Genomic DNA, 14,911 nt, shown 5'->3' with positions numbered 1-14,911 from the left:
TGCAATGCATGTCAGAGCCCACGGGCATACTTAAGCTATCTCCTTAGGAACTGGCAGCAGCAAAAACATTGTGGGAACTCATAGGTAAGGAATCGGTTGCCCTGAAATACAAAGCAAGGTGGACTAAGGCTGACCATACAAGCAGCCTAAGTAGTTGGTTAATCAACCCTGTTTGCAATGTTTCTGGGCTGTGAAACTCGATAACAGACCCTGGAGTAGTGGGAGGAAAAGGCAGAACTTCCAACATCCATATTTGTTTCCCACACCTCAAAAAGGAGAGGGAAATAGGGATGAAATGTGATGCAGCTCAGCTGCCCATCTCATGTGTAAGGTTATATGTCAGGAGACAACCATTTGTCTCATGCATCACAGACATCCCTGGAAAGATAAAGATCTCAGCCATCACCTAATGTTGTGAACCACAGCACCCAATCACTTCTAGAGGCATACTTGTTAGAAGGGAATAGCATGCAGAAATTCACTCATAGCATCATTTTGAGACATTTGCTTGAAAGTCATGCCAGGAAGTTATAGGAACAGAAGGATGCTGGAAAACATGTTTCTGTTTTGCTCATCAAAACTCTCACCAGGTTTTCTAAGAGGGTTCCAGCACCTTCCACCAATATCAGCTCAAACACACTCCCAGCCTCATACCCACAGTCACTTGCAGGTTGGCACAGCAGCTTTAGGTCACATAAATGACATCTCCCATTAACAATACTAAGACACAGCCACTAAGACACATCCTCATGCCAAGCCCCACATGCTGCAGAGTGGCTCCTCTCTCCTCCTGGAGCAACCAACCATCCTTACATGAACTCCTGATGAGGAACCCGAGTGCAGCACTCGCTTGTACCCCACCGCCTCTACATCACACACATCCTCACTAGCTTAATAGGAAGCTAATTGTCCCTGATGAAGAGACAACAGTCTAACACCCAACAGGAGAGCAATTTGCACAGCCAAGCAGGGAGACCTGCAGCAACAGCATGTTCTGAAACAAGAGCACTGCAGCCAGAACAATCTTTTAGTGTCAAGCTCCCTGAGAGATAAGACTCCTAATAAAGCGCCTTCTACTAAGTGTGGAAACTTGTCTTGGCAAATCCTGACACCATCTCCCAGCAGTACCACCTTGTCCCTGAGAATATGACCATTTTGAGCTACAAAAACCAACAGGTTGTCAACTGAGATCATCAGCAGCTAAGCTCTCAGGCAAGAAAACATCTTTGTGCCTGATGAAAGTGAGAGAAGCAAGAGCTACACCTGAGCAATGTTCACATCACAACTGTAAATCCCACCCTCCACACCACCCCGAAGAAGCAAACAAACCAGACTCCCCACACATGGACAATCTCATGAAGAAGTAGGCTATAGGATGTGTCATTCTGAATGTTTATTTATTTTGTCTTCAAAGAAGAGACCTGATGCAGCTGTTTCGTTAGAAAATAAAGTGTTTATTAAGAAACTAGACATTGAACACCCCTATAGTCTCTGTGAAAAGGGACCGTCCCATTTCCCATTAGCACAGGATGATAGTTATGGCAAGATAAGAATGCTCAAAGATGGAGGAGTCTCATTGACAGAAAATGAGGTAATGATTTACAATAATTAAAAATAAAATAAAATTTTAAAAAAACCCCATCCTTAGACTTGCTACTTAAAGCCACCAATCGCAAACGGCCATGACTGGTTTTTGTTTTCAGCAGTAAGGAACCAGAGACTTTAATTGGTGTTAAACAAATTGAGACATCGATCACAGTGGGGAGAACTGCTTTAAATTATGCTGTATGGTCCAGAGGATTTCTTCTAAGCAGAGATGGACCTGAGCTGTAAAATTCAACCCTTCCTCTGCTAGGTTGTTTGGATATAGGCTTCTGGTCCAGGCCCACGGATGTATCTCTACGACTGATACACACAGTTGAGAGCAGAGTCCCCTGAACAGTGCTAGGGAGAGGAGACAGTTCAGACGGACAAGACATCCCCAGGTCAGGTGGGCGACTTCCAGGAGATGGGAAAATTCAGTTCAGACAAGCACCCAGTGATTCACACTCTTGGCGAAGCTCCTCCTCACTCTGTGAATCTGCAGAATTGAGGTGTCAATAACACATGGCCGCAGGTCCTCTCTGGCGGTGCACCTCTTGCATTTCCAGCTCCGATGCGGGCAGGAAACATTGTTGGGAGTTTTGGTCATGGTTTCTGAAGCCATCCAACCTGAGCCAGGCCTCCTCGTCCTAATGCAGATGCCCCCCTAAGGCATGTCCGTTAACTTAAAGCAATCTGCTACCATTTCTCCTGTACTCTTCTATTGCACTTTATCTTTTTATGTGAGTGAACCAGGAGGAGAAGCAAGAGAATGGAATATTCCCAGGGACATCCCTATAGGAAAGCTGATAATAAAACCTCCTGGCAATCTCCAGGGTGGTTCATGCAGGGCACCCGTAACGGCAGGATGAAGCAGAACATCCCATTCTAAGGCTTCTGCCCAGTTCTGGTGAAGGGGGACCGTGACTCTTTCCAGTGGCAGTGACCCTTCAGGGCTGGTGATTTAGAGACATCCCTGATGTGATAAGGTCGTCTCGGGCCACCAAGAAGGCAAGCAAAGCTCAGTGGCTGGTGAGCAAGCTCCTGGTTCAATACTCCTCTCAGAAAAGGATCTGGCCACACCTGAACCTTTTGGAAGGTTTTTTTTCCTCTAGGGAAAATCTGCCTTGCTTATAGGTTAGCATTGATATGTGTGAGCAAATCTGTATTTCCCGTACACGTGACATCCAGAGAGTCCAAGGAAAGCCCTGCAAGTTGCCGCAAGGGCAGCTGGCTTCTCTTGAGGACAGGACCAAAGGGTTTACTTTTCCATCTGAGAGGCTTTGGATGAAGTAAGACAAAAGTGGGATGGGAGAGGGGGAGAGAATACGAATATTGGCCAGAGAACAGGATTGATATTCCTGTTTATGCCAGAGAAGAAGCAACAGAATACTTATTTTTCCTCCCCTTCCGTCAGTCTGCCTCGAGCTGATGGTTCTGGGTACGTGACTGGGTTACAATCAATCTCTAGTTGGGTGGGAATACAGGGGAGAGCTAAAGGGGGCTGGAAAAGGCCCAGCAACTGGGACCTGCGTGCGTCTGATATGCTTTTCAACTTTGCTTACTGCCCTAGTCCTGGCAAGGACACAGACCCTCCTGCACTATGGATTCTCCATCCATGCAGGAAGTCCAGGCAACTCCTCAGATAAAGCTCATCATTCAAGCAGCAGGGAGAGACCAGAGTACGACAATGATATAGTCAGATCCAACAAGCTGCTCTAACACACACAGACAGACAGACAAACAAAAAAGCCTCCTAGAGTATGTGCACTTCAAAAGATAACCACATTCTCTTCCTGTCAGAGAAGTAAGATTTTTTTTTTCTTTCCATTATTATTCCTTCCAACATTATTTTTCTGTGCAAGAACTGGGAGCAGGGCTGCCTTTGTTCTTACCACAAGTCTTCATTCTGCTTTAGTTTCTTCCAGGCTCCCCGCCTCGGCTCGCTCTGGGAGACCTCCCATGGCGGTGCCACGTAAGAGGTGATGGCGGCATTCACTGGGTGTTGCGAAGACACAAGCTTACAAGGAAAACTCCAAGCAGGGAGGACATGACTAAAGATGTCAGTTTGGTTGGCTTGGTTGGTTTTGTTTTGTGTTTTATTTTAAAGCAAAAGTACAATTATTTACTGTGTTATTAGGATGACTCCTTTCAATTGGGTTTTAATTCTCTTTATTTGCTCTCATTGCTGCTGTTGTGCCTTGCAGGAATATTTAACGAACACAGCGACCATTGGAGGAAAAGAACAACCCTGTTATCTGGTGACAGAAAACCACAGTTTCAGTTGGCTTTAACGTGTGTACAGGCAGGGCTGTAGAGTCCTATTAGGAGGAGACCTCAATCCATACAGACCACGCTTACTGCTTCCCACCATTTTGAGGGCACAGCCTATAAACTTGACATCAGAACAGGGACTTTTAAGGAGTTTTTAAAAGCCATGACGTCCTTTGCTGAAATAAACACTGACATCCTCAACATAAATGCCTTGGTTAAGAGGTTTGGAATGTCCAGGGAGGCTTATTGGATTCAACATAATTTCTCTGAAACCTAAAGGGGAAAAAAAAACAGAAAAAAGAAAAAAGCAAAATAAAGTAAACGAAAAAACAAAAAAGAGCAAAACTAGAAAAAAAGAGAGAGATATCGACACACATGTAATTATTAAAAAAGAACCAAATGAATAACCAGCAAACGGCTGCCATTAAATTAAAGCCAAAAAGCCCTCTCTGGGCAGGGCAACTTCGCTCTGTCTTTCCATAAAGAGCAGGCAATCTTTTCACGTGATGCGTGCAGGTACAAGTGCTCCAAGGACAAGAGGCATGCAAGCAGTCTGGACAGAGAACCGGGAACAACTCTCTTCCAGAGGTTCCCACTAATCAGGGATGGAGAAGTCCTAATTCCTACCTAATCCATCTTTCCCCTAGGCAGGGAGTGAGGAAAATGGAGAATCCTTCCTATGTCTACTTTTTTGTCATGATTTATTTAGTCTGGCTTAACATTTCTGAAGCCAAAGGGTACCATTGCAAGGCTGGGGAAACCTGACTCTCATAACCCCATAGGCTTCCATAGCCCTACCTGTCCTATCTACACCAAAACCTGCACACTGGAGGCATCTTCCCCTTGCACAACTCCACCTCTTTAAAAGTAATTTGAAGGTTTAGGATTTGCCAGAAATATTGGCCAGATGAAAAGGAAAAATAAGTGGAGCAGAGAACATAGGCATGCTCCTTCCTTCAGTCCCAACAAACTTATTGGGCAAATATAACATTTTTAAGGGCTGTATTAACCATCTCTTCATAATGCCCCTGCCTTGGGATGTCCCAGCCAGGGAAACCCACTACTAGCATGTTTCTAATGTAGAAATTATCAGATGTTAATTACTATTAAAGATGAACATTATTCTCTAAAGCTAAATAAATGCAAATATTCAGGACTTGTCAGAGAACAGTTCTCTAGACTGGAGGGAGCAATCTTGTTGTGGAGCGCTGGATGGGAACTCCAGGAGGGAATCCTTCTGCTGAGACATCCAGTCCCACAGACCTCTCCCTCAAGGTCTGACTGAAGGAGGACACATTCTGGTTCACTGTCAAAACACATCCTGATGTTTAGCCTACATTTCCCTTCTTCCTGAGTTGAACTTCTCTTTTCTATCATCTTTTGTGTTAAGTCCTGCAAGTTCTTGCAGAAAAGACCCATGCATTTGTCTTCAGGCGTCAGCTCATAATTTTTTACATTACTTTCTCAGACACCTGTTTGGAATTGTATTTCTGCAACTGAGGCCATCCTAATAGACTGGAAAGAGGCATGGCAGGAATAGGCATAGGTCATTGAAGGCAGCTGCTAAGACTGCAGTGAAGTTGCTCCTAGCTCAGATCAAGTATGTGGACATAAGAGGCTTCTACACCAGCTTACAGAAATCCCCAATACAGATCCATTGAGTTGCCAGGACCAAGACATGCATGGCAGAATCCTGGGGATTGCTCTAACCTGTCCCAACTTCTCATGGGCCCAAAGGGTTTTTCCAAGAAAATGACTGGGATTTCTTAGCTACACAATTGCTCTAAGGTCTGGAAAATGCTCCTGCTCCTCATACAGTCACAGGATCCTCAAGAGATCAGGTAAGTTAGCCCAAGTCTGGCACCACTAGAGCAGCATGGAGCAGCTTGGATGCCCTTGTGAATTGATCTCAATAGGAAAGGTGCTTTCCACTAGGCTAGGAACAGAAAGTTTCTCACACTGAATCTACACCAGCCAGAAGATTTTTTTTTTTTTTCCCTATTTCTTCTTTCTATTTTTTCCTTTATATCTATTTATATTTCTTCCCTGAACTATCTTATTCCATCTGCTCATCAAACGCATGCCGCTTTTGATGAACCTGAGGGTGCAGACAAGAGCTGTTTGTTTGGTTTGGAACTGCTTAAACTTGTTTGGGGAAAACGATCTGTTACTCTCTGTGGCCCTGAAGGGCTGATCCACATGGGAGAGTAAGCCAGGCTCAGCTTCAGTTCATGTGTCATAAACAAAATTCATAGGCAAATTCCAAGTGTTGAAATATTATTAGTAGTGAGAAAGAGCCTAGCTCAACTCTCAGAGCCAAAGCAGAGTTTAAAGTGCTGATGCTTGGAAATGTGTATGTAAACTAAGTCCATTTCTTATCAGAGTCACTGGGAGACAAATAAACATGGCATCCCTGAACGTCACTATTTATCGTGTTTTGTTTTTCATAATATAAATATATTTTATGGCCACCAAAGGATGGCTGGGAAAGTCTATACTCAACAATACCAAGTATCTCCAAGGAGCACTCCTGTCTGCTTTATTTTCTTTGCATTTCTTAGTTCTGCTAAATTAAGGCAATTCCACTTCTGCCGGACCACATCCAACAGACCTAAAACCCACTGGGGACACACAGCCTCAGCAAAAGGACATGTGAAAGATCAGCAAGACTTAAGGCTGGGGACATCGAGGGCTTTACTCTTTGTCATCAGTGCTATGCTGTGAATCCCAGCTGCAAGGATCTCCAGTGACAGCAGGGTCTTTGCAGAATGGGACTGCAGTAGGGGTTACCCCATAACTGACATGCAGTCACTACTGAGGGACGATGAGGAACGTGGCAGGAGAACAGCCTACGTTTCTGAAGCTTAGGGGCTGAACACACATACCGCTGACTTGGGAAAGCAGCGCAGCATTGGTCATTTTGGCATCCTCTCTTGATTTATTAAAGTCCCCAAAGAATCTGAAAAAAAACATGCTTCTCTCCTGACTGATTTTCTGTCTTTCCTCACTACTGTCTCCCATACTGTACTGCTACCTTCAACCCCATTCTCTTGTATGGAGCAGAAACCAACAAGGGTCTTGCTAGGTTTATGTCTTCTCTGTCAGATGTGAGATGGATGATGTTCACTGGGATGTCCTGGGTTAAAATGGGTGAATCTCAACAGGTTCAGAGTTTGGATGCTGCTATGACAAATGTCCTCTTTCTACTATCAAAGCTATTAGCTCCTGAAAAACTAGCTTGGAAATATCTTAAAGAATGTGGGGATTTGATTTACTTTTTTTTTTTTTTTACTTTTTTTTTCCAAAAGGAAAAAAAAAAAAAAGAGAAAGAAAAGTGTTCACCTTCTTAGGAGGACATGGGGAAATTTTAAAAACAATCTCTTTTGTGGAGTTTCACATTTGTCAGTGCTAGCTGGAAAATGGGAGGAAAAGTACTATCTTTGACATTGGTTGTAGATTTGGAGGGAAACTCCAATATACAAGCCTCAATATAGTAAGGAGGTAAAAAAACCCACCCTGTAGATTCAAATCAAAAGCATCTCCAAAGACCTACAAAATTGGGAAGGGTCTGACAGATTAAACTTTGTGCTTCTCCCTGTTCTGGTGAGACCACTTTTTAAATTAAAACATGATACTGTCTCTACTAATAGCCATGGTATGGTAGTGGAATAAATGTATGGAGAGTGTTGGAGAACAGGGAAGGAGGAATGAGCTCAGATTTGCTGTGCAGCTCTAACGGCTTGAGATGGAGGGGGCAGATGGGGCATTTCTCTAAGCAGGCTGGAAGGATGTGGCAATGAAAGGACAAGAAAATTGAAGTCAACCGAACCATGCAATCAGTTTTTGTCCTCAACCCTGGCCATCCACTTAGTCCTCCAGAGCTGTCTTGCATTTCCCAACACCCTGGCTAGTGGGTCTCAGCCACTCTGCCCCATGCATGTACCCAATCCAACCTACAGACAGACCCCTGAAAGGAACACCTTTCCTCCACTGACTGAGAACAAGACTAAGGAGACAGACCAGATAATTTCACCTCACCTTCACTGTTTGCCTTCTGGTAAAATTGCAACCATTCAAATATACCATGCTTCTAGGGCTTTTGAGATCTGAGGCTGCTCCAGGTCACCCGAGAAGAGCAGCAGAGGATGTGACACGGGGAGGCAAGGGAACAACGCAGAAAACAATGCACAACTCCTCACGGCAGCCCCATCTGCCACACTAGGAGTGGTGCAGCCCAGTTTTGAAACCCAGGGATGGAAACTGCTTCTAAAACAGCAGCATAAATTGCTGTGGGAACAGATGAGAAAAGCAACGGATGCCATGTAACGCCTGGCAAAAATGGGCTAAACAAAAATAGCAAATTAGGGGCAACGAGTTGGCCAAACATAACACTGCTATCCACACAGCCCACGTTAGGCAACGGAGCTTTGATCTCGCTTCTATGTTACAGCAGAATTTATGATATAAAGGAAAAGCAATAGGAGACTCCAACAACAGTCTACATTTTATCTTTCTCTATGCACAGATATGAAGTATGAATAGAAACAAAGAAGGCATGAAAACCATCAAGCCTGGCCCGCATCCAGAGCAAAGGAAACAGCCATCCATCTAGTCAAAGTCCAGACTGATATGTCTATATCTGAGGGGAAAGCAACACAGCAATCCAGGTTTCCTGTCATGGATGGGTTCATCTGCAGGGCTATGATACAAAAACCTCTTTTTTCTCCCTCCCCGCCCCAACATATAGCAGGGCGAGATGCAACCCAGCCTAGGGCCTCACTTGTCACAGCAAAGCGTGTCACAGAAACTCAGTAGAAGCACACCATGAGGTTCTCCCTGATGCTTCCCAGCTGCAGACAAGCACATCATCTCCTCTACCATCCAAGGTAAAGTCAAAGAGCCTAGACTTCCTCTCATTTACACCAGCCCAACGCTGTTGACCACAATGGAGAACCACAAGAAAATTTAGCCCACAGATGAATTTCACACCAATACACAGACCTCAAGCAGATCTTCAAGTAGATAACAGCTCTTTTACAATTGACAGAAATGCTCTGAGAGCTACAGAAATGCTTATGATTATTCATTTTTGTGGAAACAGGGTCCTTATTCCCTTCCACAGCAGCTCACCTTGTATCTTTGTTCATTTTCCATGGTTTAACCTCAGGCATAAGAGTCTGCCACTTTAGTCAATGAGACTTGACGTCACTGGAAACCTCTTGGGAATGTGCTAGATGGAGCTCTAGCTACAGTTTGTGGCATCTTCATCTTCTCCGCAACCCAAAATCATGAGCAGGGGATCACAGCACTGTATATGTTTTTGAGGGCAGGAAAGGGAAGAAACAGGCTGAGGGCAAGAGAAATAGTAGAAGCAAATGGGTCCAGAAGATCCCATTTCCACACAAATTTCTCTCATGTTTAGCTAGAGCAGAGGAAGTAGTAGGAGAATACCGCAGGCACTCAACAGCTGAACTATGTTCCTTGAGAAAAGGGCAGCATTTGCAGCTTTCCACGCAGTGAACTCTTTAAGACTATGTAAGATTCATTAAACCTTTGGTCGGAGGAATTCCAGTATCTGTTGCATTTCTACTGTTGCTGCCGTTAATGTGGGCCATGTCCATATTAGCCAGGATCACAAGTTTGTTTTCTCTGGAACTCTTTCATGGATGGAGTAGTTCCAAGATACTAAATGATGTAGCCTGATAGCTCAGGAGGCAGAGCTCCAAGATTCCCCACCGATACCCCTTAGGAAAAGCCCCAAAGTAGGAAAGCACTTACCAGGGTATAATATAAAAAATAAGAAGGAAAATAAAATAATTAAAAAATCTGTTTAAGACCAAGGACAAAATAAAAAGGCTATTTTCAGGTCTGAGATGCCCTGTGACCTGTGTCAAAGCTACCCTCCCTGTCCAGAGGCACAGCCAATGCTTTTCTCCAGACTGCACAGAGGTGCAGCTATTTAAAGCCACTCAGAGGCCCCCCGCAAGATGGAAAGCAGCCAGATCAGCTGGGCCTCATCGGTTTTGTTTTCGTTAGATTGAAGCCAGAGTATGTGAAATGACTTGTAAGAGGACCAGGGAAGGGGGAAAGACTGGGCACCCAGCAGTTTCACCCACAACATGCAGAGCTTAGTCTCTGCCTCATTTAAATCATACTGGGTCAGAGAGGAGGTACCTGAGCCAAGAGGATGGCTGTTTTATCCCTCGCAACATCCATGGCTGTGCAAAGGTGCATGGCAAAACTGTGGGGGTTTATAGGTCAGCCATGAGAACAAGCTACAGGAAAGTGTTTGCAAAATGCCTGAGTTTGGTGGTAGCTGACATCCTGGGCATTATCAAGCTGTTGCCCTGCCTCTGTCCCTCTGCGTGCTTGCACTGCCACATCCAGGAGCCTTCTGCTCTGCAATTCTCACCGCCTGGAGGAACAACCGCGTCTCCCTGCCTCCACGAGTTCCCATTTCTCACCGCCGTGCACTCTCTCTGCCTCTGCACTCCACAAAGCCCGCAGGACTCGGCATGAAAGATCCCGTCCCAACAAGTAATACATCATTTTCATCACTTTGGTTTTCAAATATAATCTTTTGTCAATTTTTAATATTTTTTTTCAAGTCAGCCCTCAGAGTGCTGCCAATTTAAGCACTGTGTACGGTGTTACAAGAGCTTCTCATTTCCACTTTGCCTGACAGGTATCCGCATCCCTCTGACACCGCCTCTGTTCCCCAGCTGCTTCAGATTGCAATAGTTACCCTAAGCGTTTTACAGAGTTATTGAAACCACTGACTAATCTGCCCAGAAATGAATATCCACTGGGAAAGAATCTGGTTGGGCTCGTGTTCTTTAATTGCTGATTAATTCCAATTATGGTACAGCTGATCCACCAGTACCACAGATTGCCACATCAAAGAGCCAACCAGCAAAGGAAGCCTCTAAGTTAGAACAGAAACAGCCCTGTTGCAAACTTCTTTTCAGCCGGAGAGTGCTTCATAAATATTAATTTGTTACACCTCGCTCATTCCCTGGGGAGGCAGGAGCTGTTACATTCATTACACAGATGGCAAAACAGTTGCACGGAGCAGGACCATGGTTTCTCCAAGGTCCCTGAAGGAACTGATGTCAGTCACGGGCACTCAACAGGGAATAGCCCCAGCTCCCAGACTCCTGTCCTCTCCAGGAGCAATGGCATCTAGAAAGGGACAGAAGTGCTTGGTAAAGCCAGATGGCCGGAATATGAGAGCAGACACCAAAAGGAGACACACACAGTGGATAGGAAAGCACACAACTGCTGCAGTCCGCGGCTGGGACCTTCCCTGCCCAGGCAGTGCCAACGATGCTCTCCTGCTCTTCAGAGGACAGGAGAAGGCTGGTGGAGAAGCTGATCAAGGCCCAGGATAAATCCTTGCTTGCTTAAGTCTCTTTATTCTGCCATCTGTTCCAGCAATACCTTATGTTGTCTAGAAAGGCGAGAGCTGCCCTCCAGGAAGCCCAGGAGCAGTACAAGCCCGAGAGCCTGAAGTGTTGGGAGGAGCATCCTATGGGGAAATGCGATTTCGTGGAGTTTACAAGCTGAGGATGGAAACTGAGGAGCACAGGAGATCTCAGCAAGCAAGGAGGCATCGAGCAATACAGAGGAGTTGTAAATGAGAACAGGAAGAGCTGAGGGCAAAAACACAGCGAGAGCAGCGGGGATCCTTGAGGAACAAGGTTTTGTTGATTTTTTAGGCTGTTTGGATGCTGCGTTGTCTGGAATTATTGTCCTTCATCTGTGTCTCTCCAGCGGTCCTACTCTGCTGGTTGTTTTGGAAATGAAGGATGCCACCACAGCTCTTCTTCTCTTGATAATTGCCCCACTAGATGGTTCTCAAAATAAGTTGCCTTCTGCACCAAAATATATCAGAAGAATGTCATTAATCTTCCCAGGGGAGAGCTCCCAGCTCCAGATTTTGTTTCAAGACCATGTTTTGGTACCTGCCAGTATGTGGTGAGCTCTAAAACACACACCCCAGGGCACAGGGAGGGCTGTGCTTTCCCCGGGGGAAGAGGGGACAGCAAGCACAGGATCATAGGTTTGTGTTGGCATCATGCTGCTCCTAGGGAACAATTTGGGTAGTGTCAACCAAATGAGCGGCAGGTATTTGTGGTGGCCTTCATTCTGCAGGAGGAAAGAAAGGCTGTGCTCCCACAAAACACACATGAAACAGTACGTTTTTGCAAGAGAAGGTATGAAATGCCTGGAAAGATCCTTGCAGCCAGCAAAGCAGAGATGAAGTGAGTGGGAAGCCCCCCAAGCAGTACACTGAGGAGCTGCTGCTGTGCAAGGAGACCCTCACTCCACCTCACAGTGGCAGGTGAGCTCTGCAGAGCAGGGAAGGTATGGCACATCACACCAGGGCAGCAAATTAAGACCTAAGCCCAAAACACGTGGCTACTGTCAATTAGGAGTCTTCATTCAAAGGAGGGAGGAAGGACCAGGGTTTCTTTCCTACAAGCTTTTTCCAGCAAGTGGTCTAGCTGTGGATTTTTGCTCTAGCAGGCAGCTCAAAGCTTAACAAACTACATGACTGCCAGACCCTTCTCTGACCCAGTTTCATTTTTGGTCTGAAAATAAGTCTCCCTCTCTCCCTTCTCCTTTTCACATCAAGTCACCTAAACGCACAAGGCATTTAAAGCACTTCAGCCCAATCTTATTTCACACCATATAATTCTGTGCAAGCCTTTGTGTCTGTCTGCCCCACTTGTGCCATTGGCATGTGCTGATCAAATATCAGCAGAGATGAGGGACAGGCAAGGGGCTGAGCTCTCAGGTCTCTGGATGGGGAGACACTGGAACATGGAAACCCCCAGGAACATGACTATCCAAAACCCATTTTCCATCCACCAGAGGATTTCACGCTTGAGAAAAAGGGAAACAGCTTTACTTAAAAAATTAGTTCCTTCCTCTTCTCCATCATCTATCATCAGAAGTCCTGCCTGACTGATACACTGATACTCGAAGCGAGAGCTGCTCACACTAGGGAAAGAGCATGCAAAAACATACACTTCTAACGGCACTTTTGTATTTGCACATGCAACTAAACGTAAGAGATCACAGTCCACAGCCATGAATTCAGCTTCAGTGTCAAAACCAGCCCGTGCAGAGAGGAAATGGAGCTGAGCAATACCAAAATTGCCAGCAGAATGCAGGGAGAGCGTGCACACAACCTGCTGCATGTGGGACACGTGGGCTGGCCAGTGGGGAAGCGTGCGAGAGAAAAACAGAGAGCGATGCTGCAGCGCAGAGCCCAAGGCAGGGAGCAGAGCGCCAGAGAGGGGCCGGAGAGCGCACGAGCGCACACGTGTGGGGCTGAGAGCATAACGCTGCTGAACATTTACTCTCACTTTACATTACGGATTTAATGGCTTTTAACAGGAGACTTTGTAAGCGATCAGGAATTGGAACAAAAGGAGCTGGGGGAATAATTATTCTAACCAGGGGAGCTAAAGAACATGGCAAAATCGCGTGCTGAGCAATCATGCTAATTAAAGGCACCCAGAAGAATCAGGATAGAAACGCCAAATGGTTTTCACTCTGCTGCCCTAATCCACTAACTGCCTCGTCACTTTGACTCCCACCAGCTGTGGGAAGGACGGCTCTGGGTGAGTCGGTTTGTAGCAACAAAGGATGGAGCTAAACAAGTGACGCAGGGGTGTTGGTCCCCTCTGTGGTGGGCTGAAGCAATGCTTGGCCTGCCAGACTGAACAGTGGCTGCTTTGCACCAGCAGCCTGGGCTGGGGGGGGGACCAAATGCCCCCACAGCCTCCGGCTGAGCAGCAAGGATGCAAACACACTTCCCAGAAAGCAGAACAGCTGCTGGCAACTACCAGCATGAGGCTAAACACAACCCACAGCCACAACCCTGGTCCTTTCAGGCCGGTCAGCCCTGCTGCATGACTGCCTCTGCAATTAGCTGTGTTACGTGGCTCAGCACCGTGGTCTGTCCTGGGCTGTGTCCGGGGAGCATGTTTCCAGTGCCAGACCAGAGCTCTGGCAGCACTGAACATGCTGCTTCCTTGTCTACACAGCTTTGGTCATCACTGGGTTGTGTCCACTCAGGGTGGTGAAGGGGCTTTCAAAGATAAGGACATATTCTATGCAGTGGGCATCATCCTGATCTTCTACTACTTAAAATGCCAGATGGGGTTCATGCCATGCCACCATCAGAAAAGCAAGAACTAACACTACATCATAGGCAAATTTTCACCCAGAAAAAGTGGAGACTAGGAAAATATTCATGTTGTAGGGACAGAAAATCAACATAATATTGCTCCAACAGACTAGAGGCTTTACAGACCCAAATAAAAACTCCCATGCACCCAGCCTGGTGTAAAACCCAAGGTAGACTCCTCAAGGAGCTGCGGACCCTCAACCTGTTGGGGATGTCTGGGGAAGATCTTCCTCAGACATTGCTGGAGCCCAACAGGGCATTACATGCCAAGGCCGAGGGGTGCAGAAAACATGATTAAGAGAACAAGACACACAGTGGTGAAATCACATGCTGAGCACAAAGAAGTCTCTCTCTGTCCTTTCCAGCCTCCAGGAGAAGGCCCGCCTCCAATAACTGCTTGGGTGAGATGTGAGTGCTTTTCTCTCCAGCAGTGCAGATCTGGGGTTTGTTGCAGCAGTCACCTGCATTGGCACACAGTGAGAGCTGTACATAGGGGAGGTGGGGCAGCAGAAAAGCAAATGCTAACAATTGCCATCAAGTAACAGCTTTCTATTTAAAAAGCAATGGTTTGTTTGTTAATCAACAGGTCCATTAACACGGAGCAAATGCCTCTCTAATGGACACCCACAGGATCACAGGCTGAACTATTTGTGTGCAGCATCTTTTGATTGATTCACCCTAAAGATCATCAAGTAAATGAGAGAGGATGTAATATTTCTGCAGGAAACATTCCACAGCGGATACATTGATTGCAACACTCAGCCAGCTGCTGTGTGCTAGTCTCTTTTTAAAGAGAGTTCATATTTGATTCTCTGATTAAATATTTCGAAACCAAGAACAAATCAGGGACATTGG

At 45.9% G+C, this 14,911-nt stretch overlaps 1 protein-coding gene across 7 annotated transcripts in view; it reads right to left on the bottom strand.

Moving 5' to 3' along the window:
* The window catches only part of NTRK3 (neurotrophic receptor tyrosine kinase 3), a gene marked incomplete at both ends in the record, with an annotated part of 217,974 nt that overhangs the window by 67,774 nt on the left and 135,289 nt on the right, over nucleotides 1–14,911 (bottom strand). Inside the window, one exon of one of the 7 annotated variants that reach the window (XM_082321703.1) lies at nucleotides 3,639–4,128. The exons of the other annotated variants lie outside the window; for them this stretch is intronic. Coding sequence (XP_082177829.1) covers nucleotides 4,010–4,128 — 119 coding nt within the window. Of the gene's footprint in view, nucleotides 1–3,638; nucleotides 4,129–14,911 lie in introns of those variants that run through there. 7 annotated transcript variants of the gene reach the window in all.

The sequence above is a fragment of the Platalea leucorodia genome (genome assembly GCF_965183815.1).
Source record: "Platalea leucorodia genome assembly, chromosome: 9".
NCBI classification, from domain to species: Eukaryota; Metazoa; Chordata; class Aves; order Pelecaniformes; family Threskiornithidae; genus Platalea; species Platalea leucorodia.
This window is presented reverse-complemented; position numbering and strand designations above follow the sequence as displayed.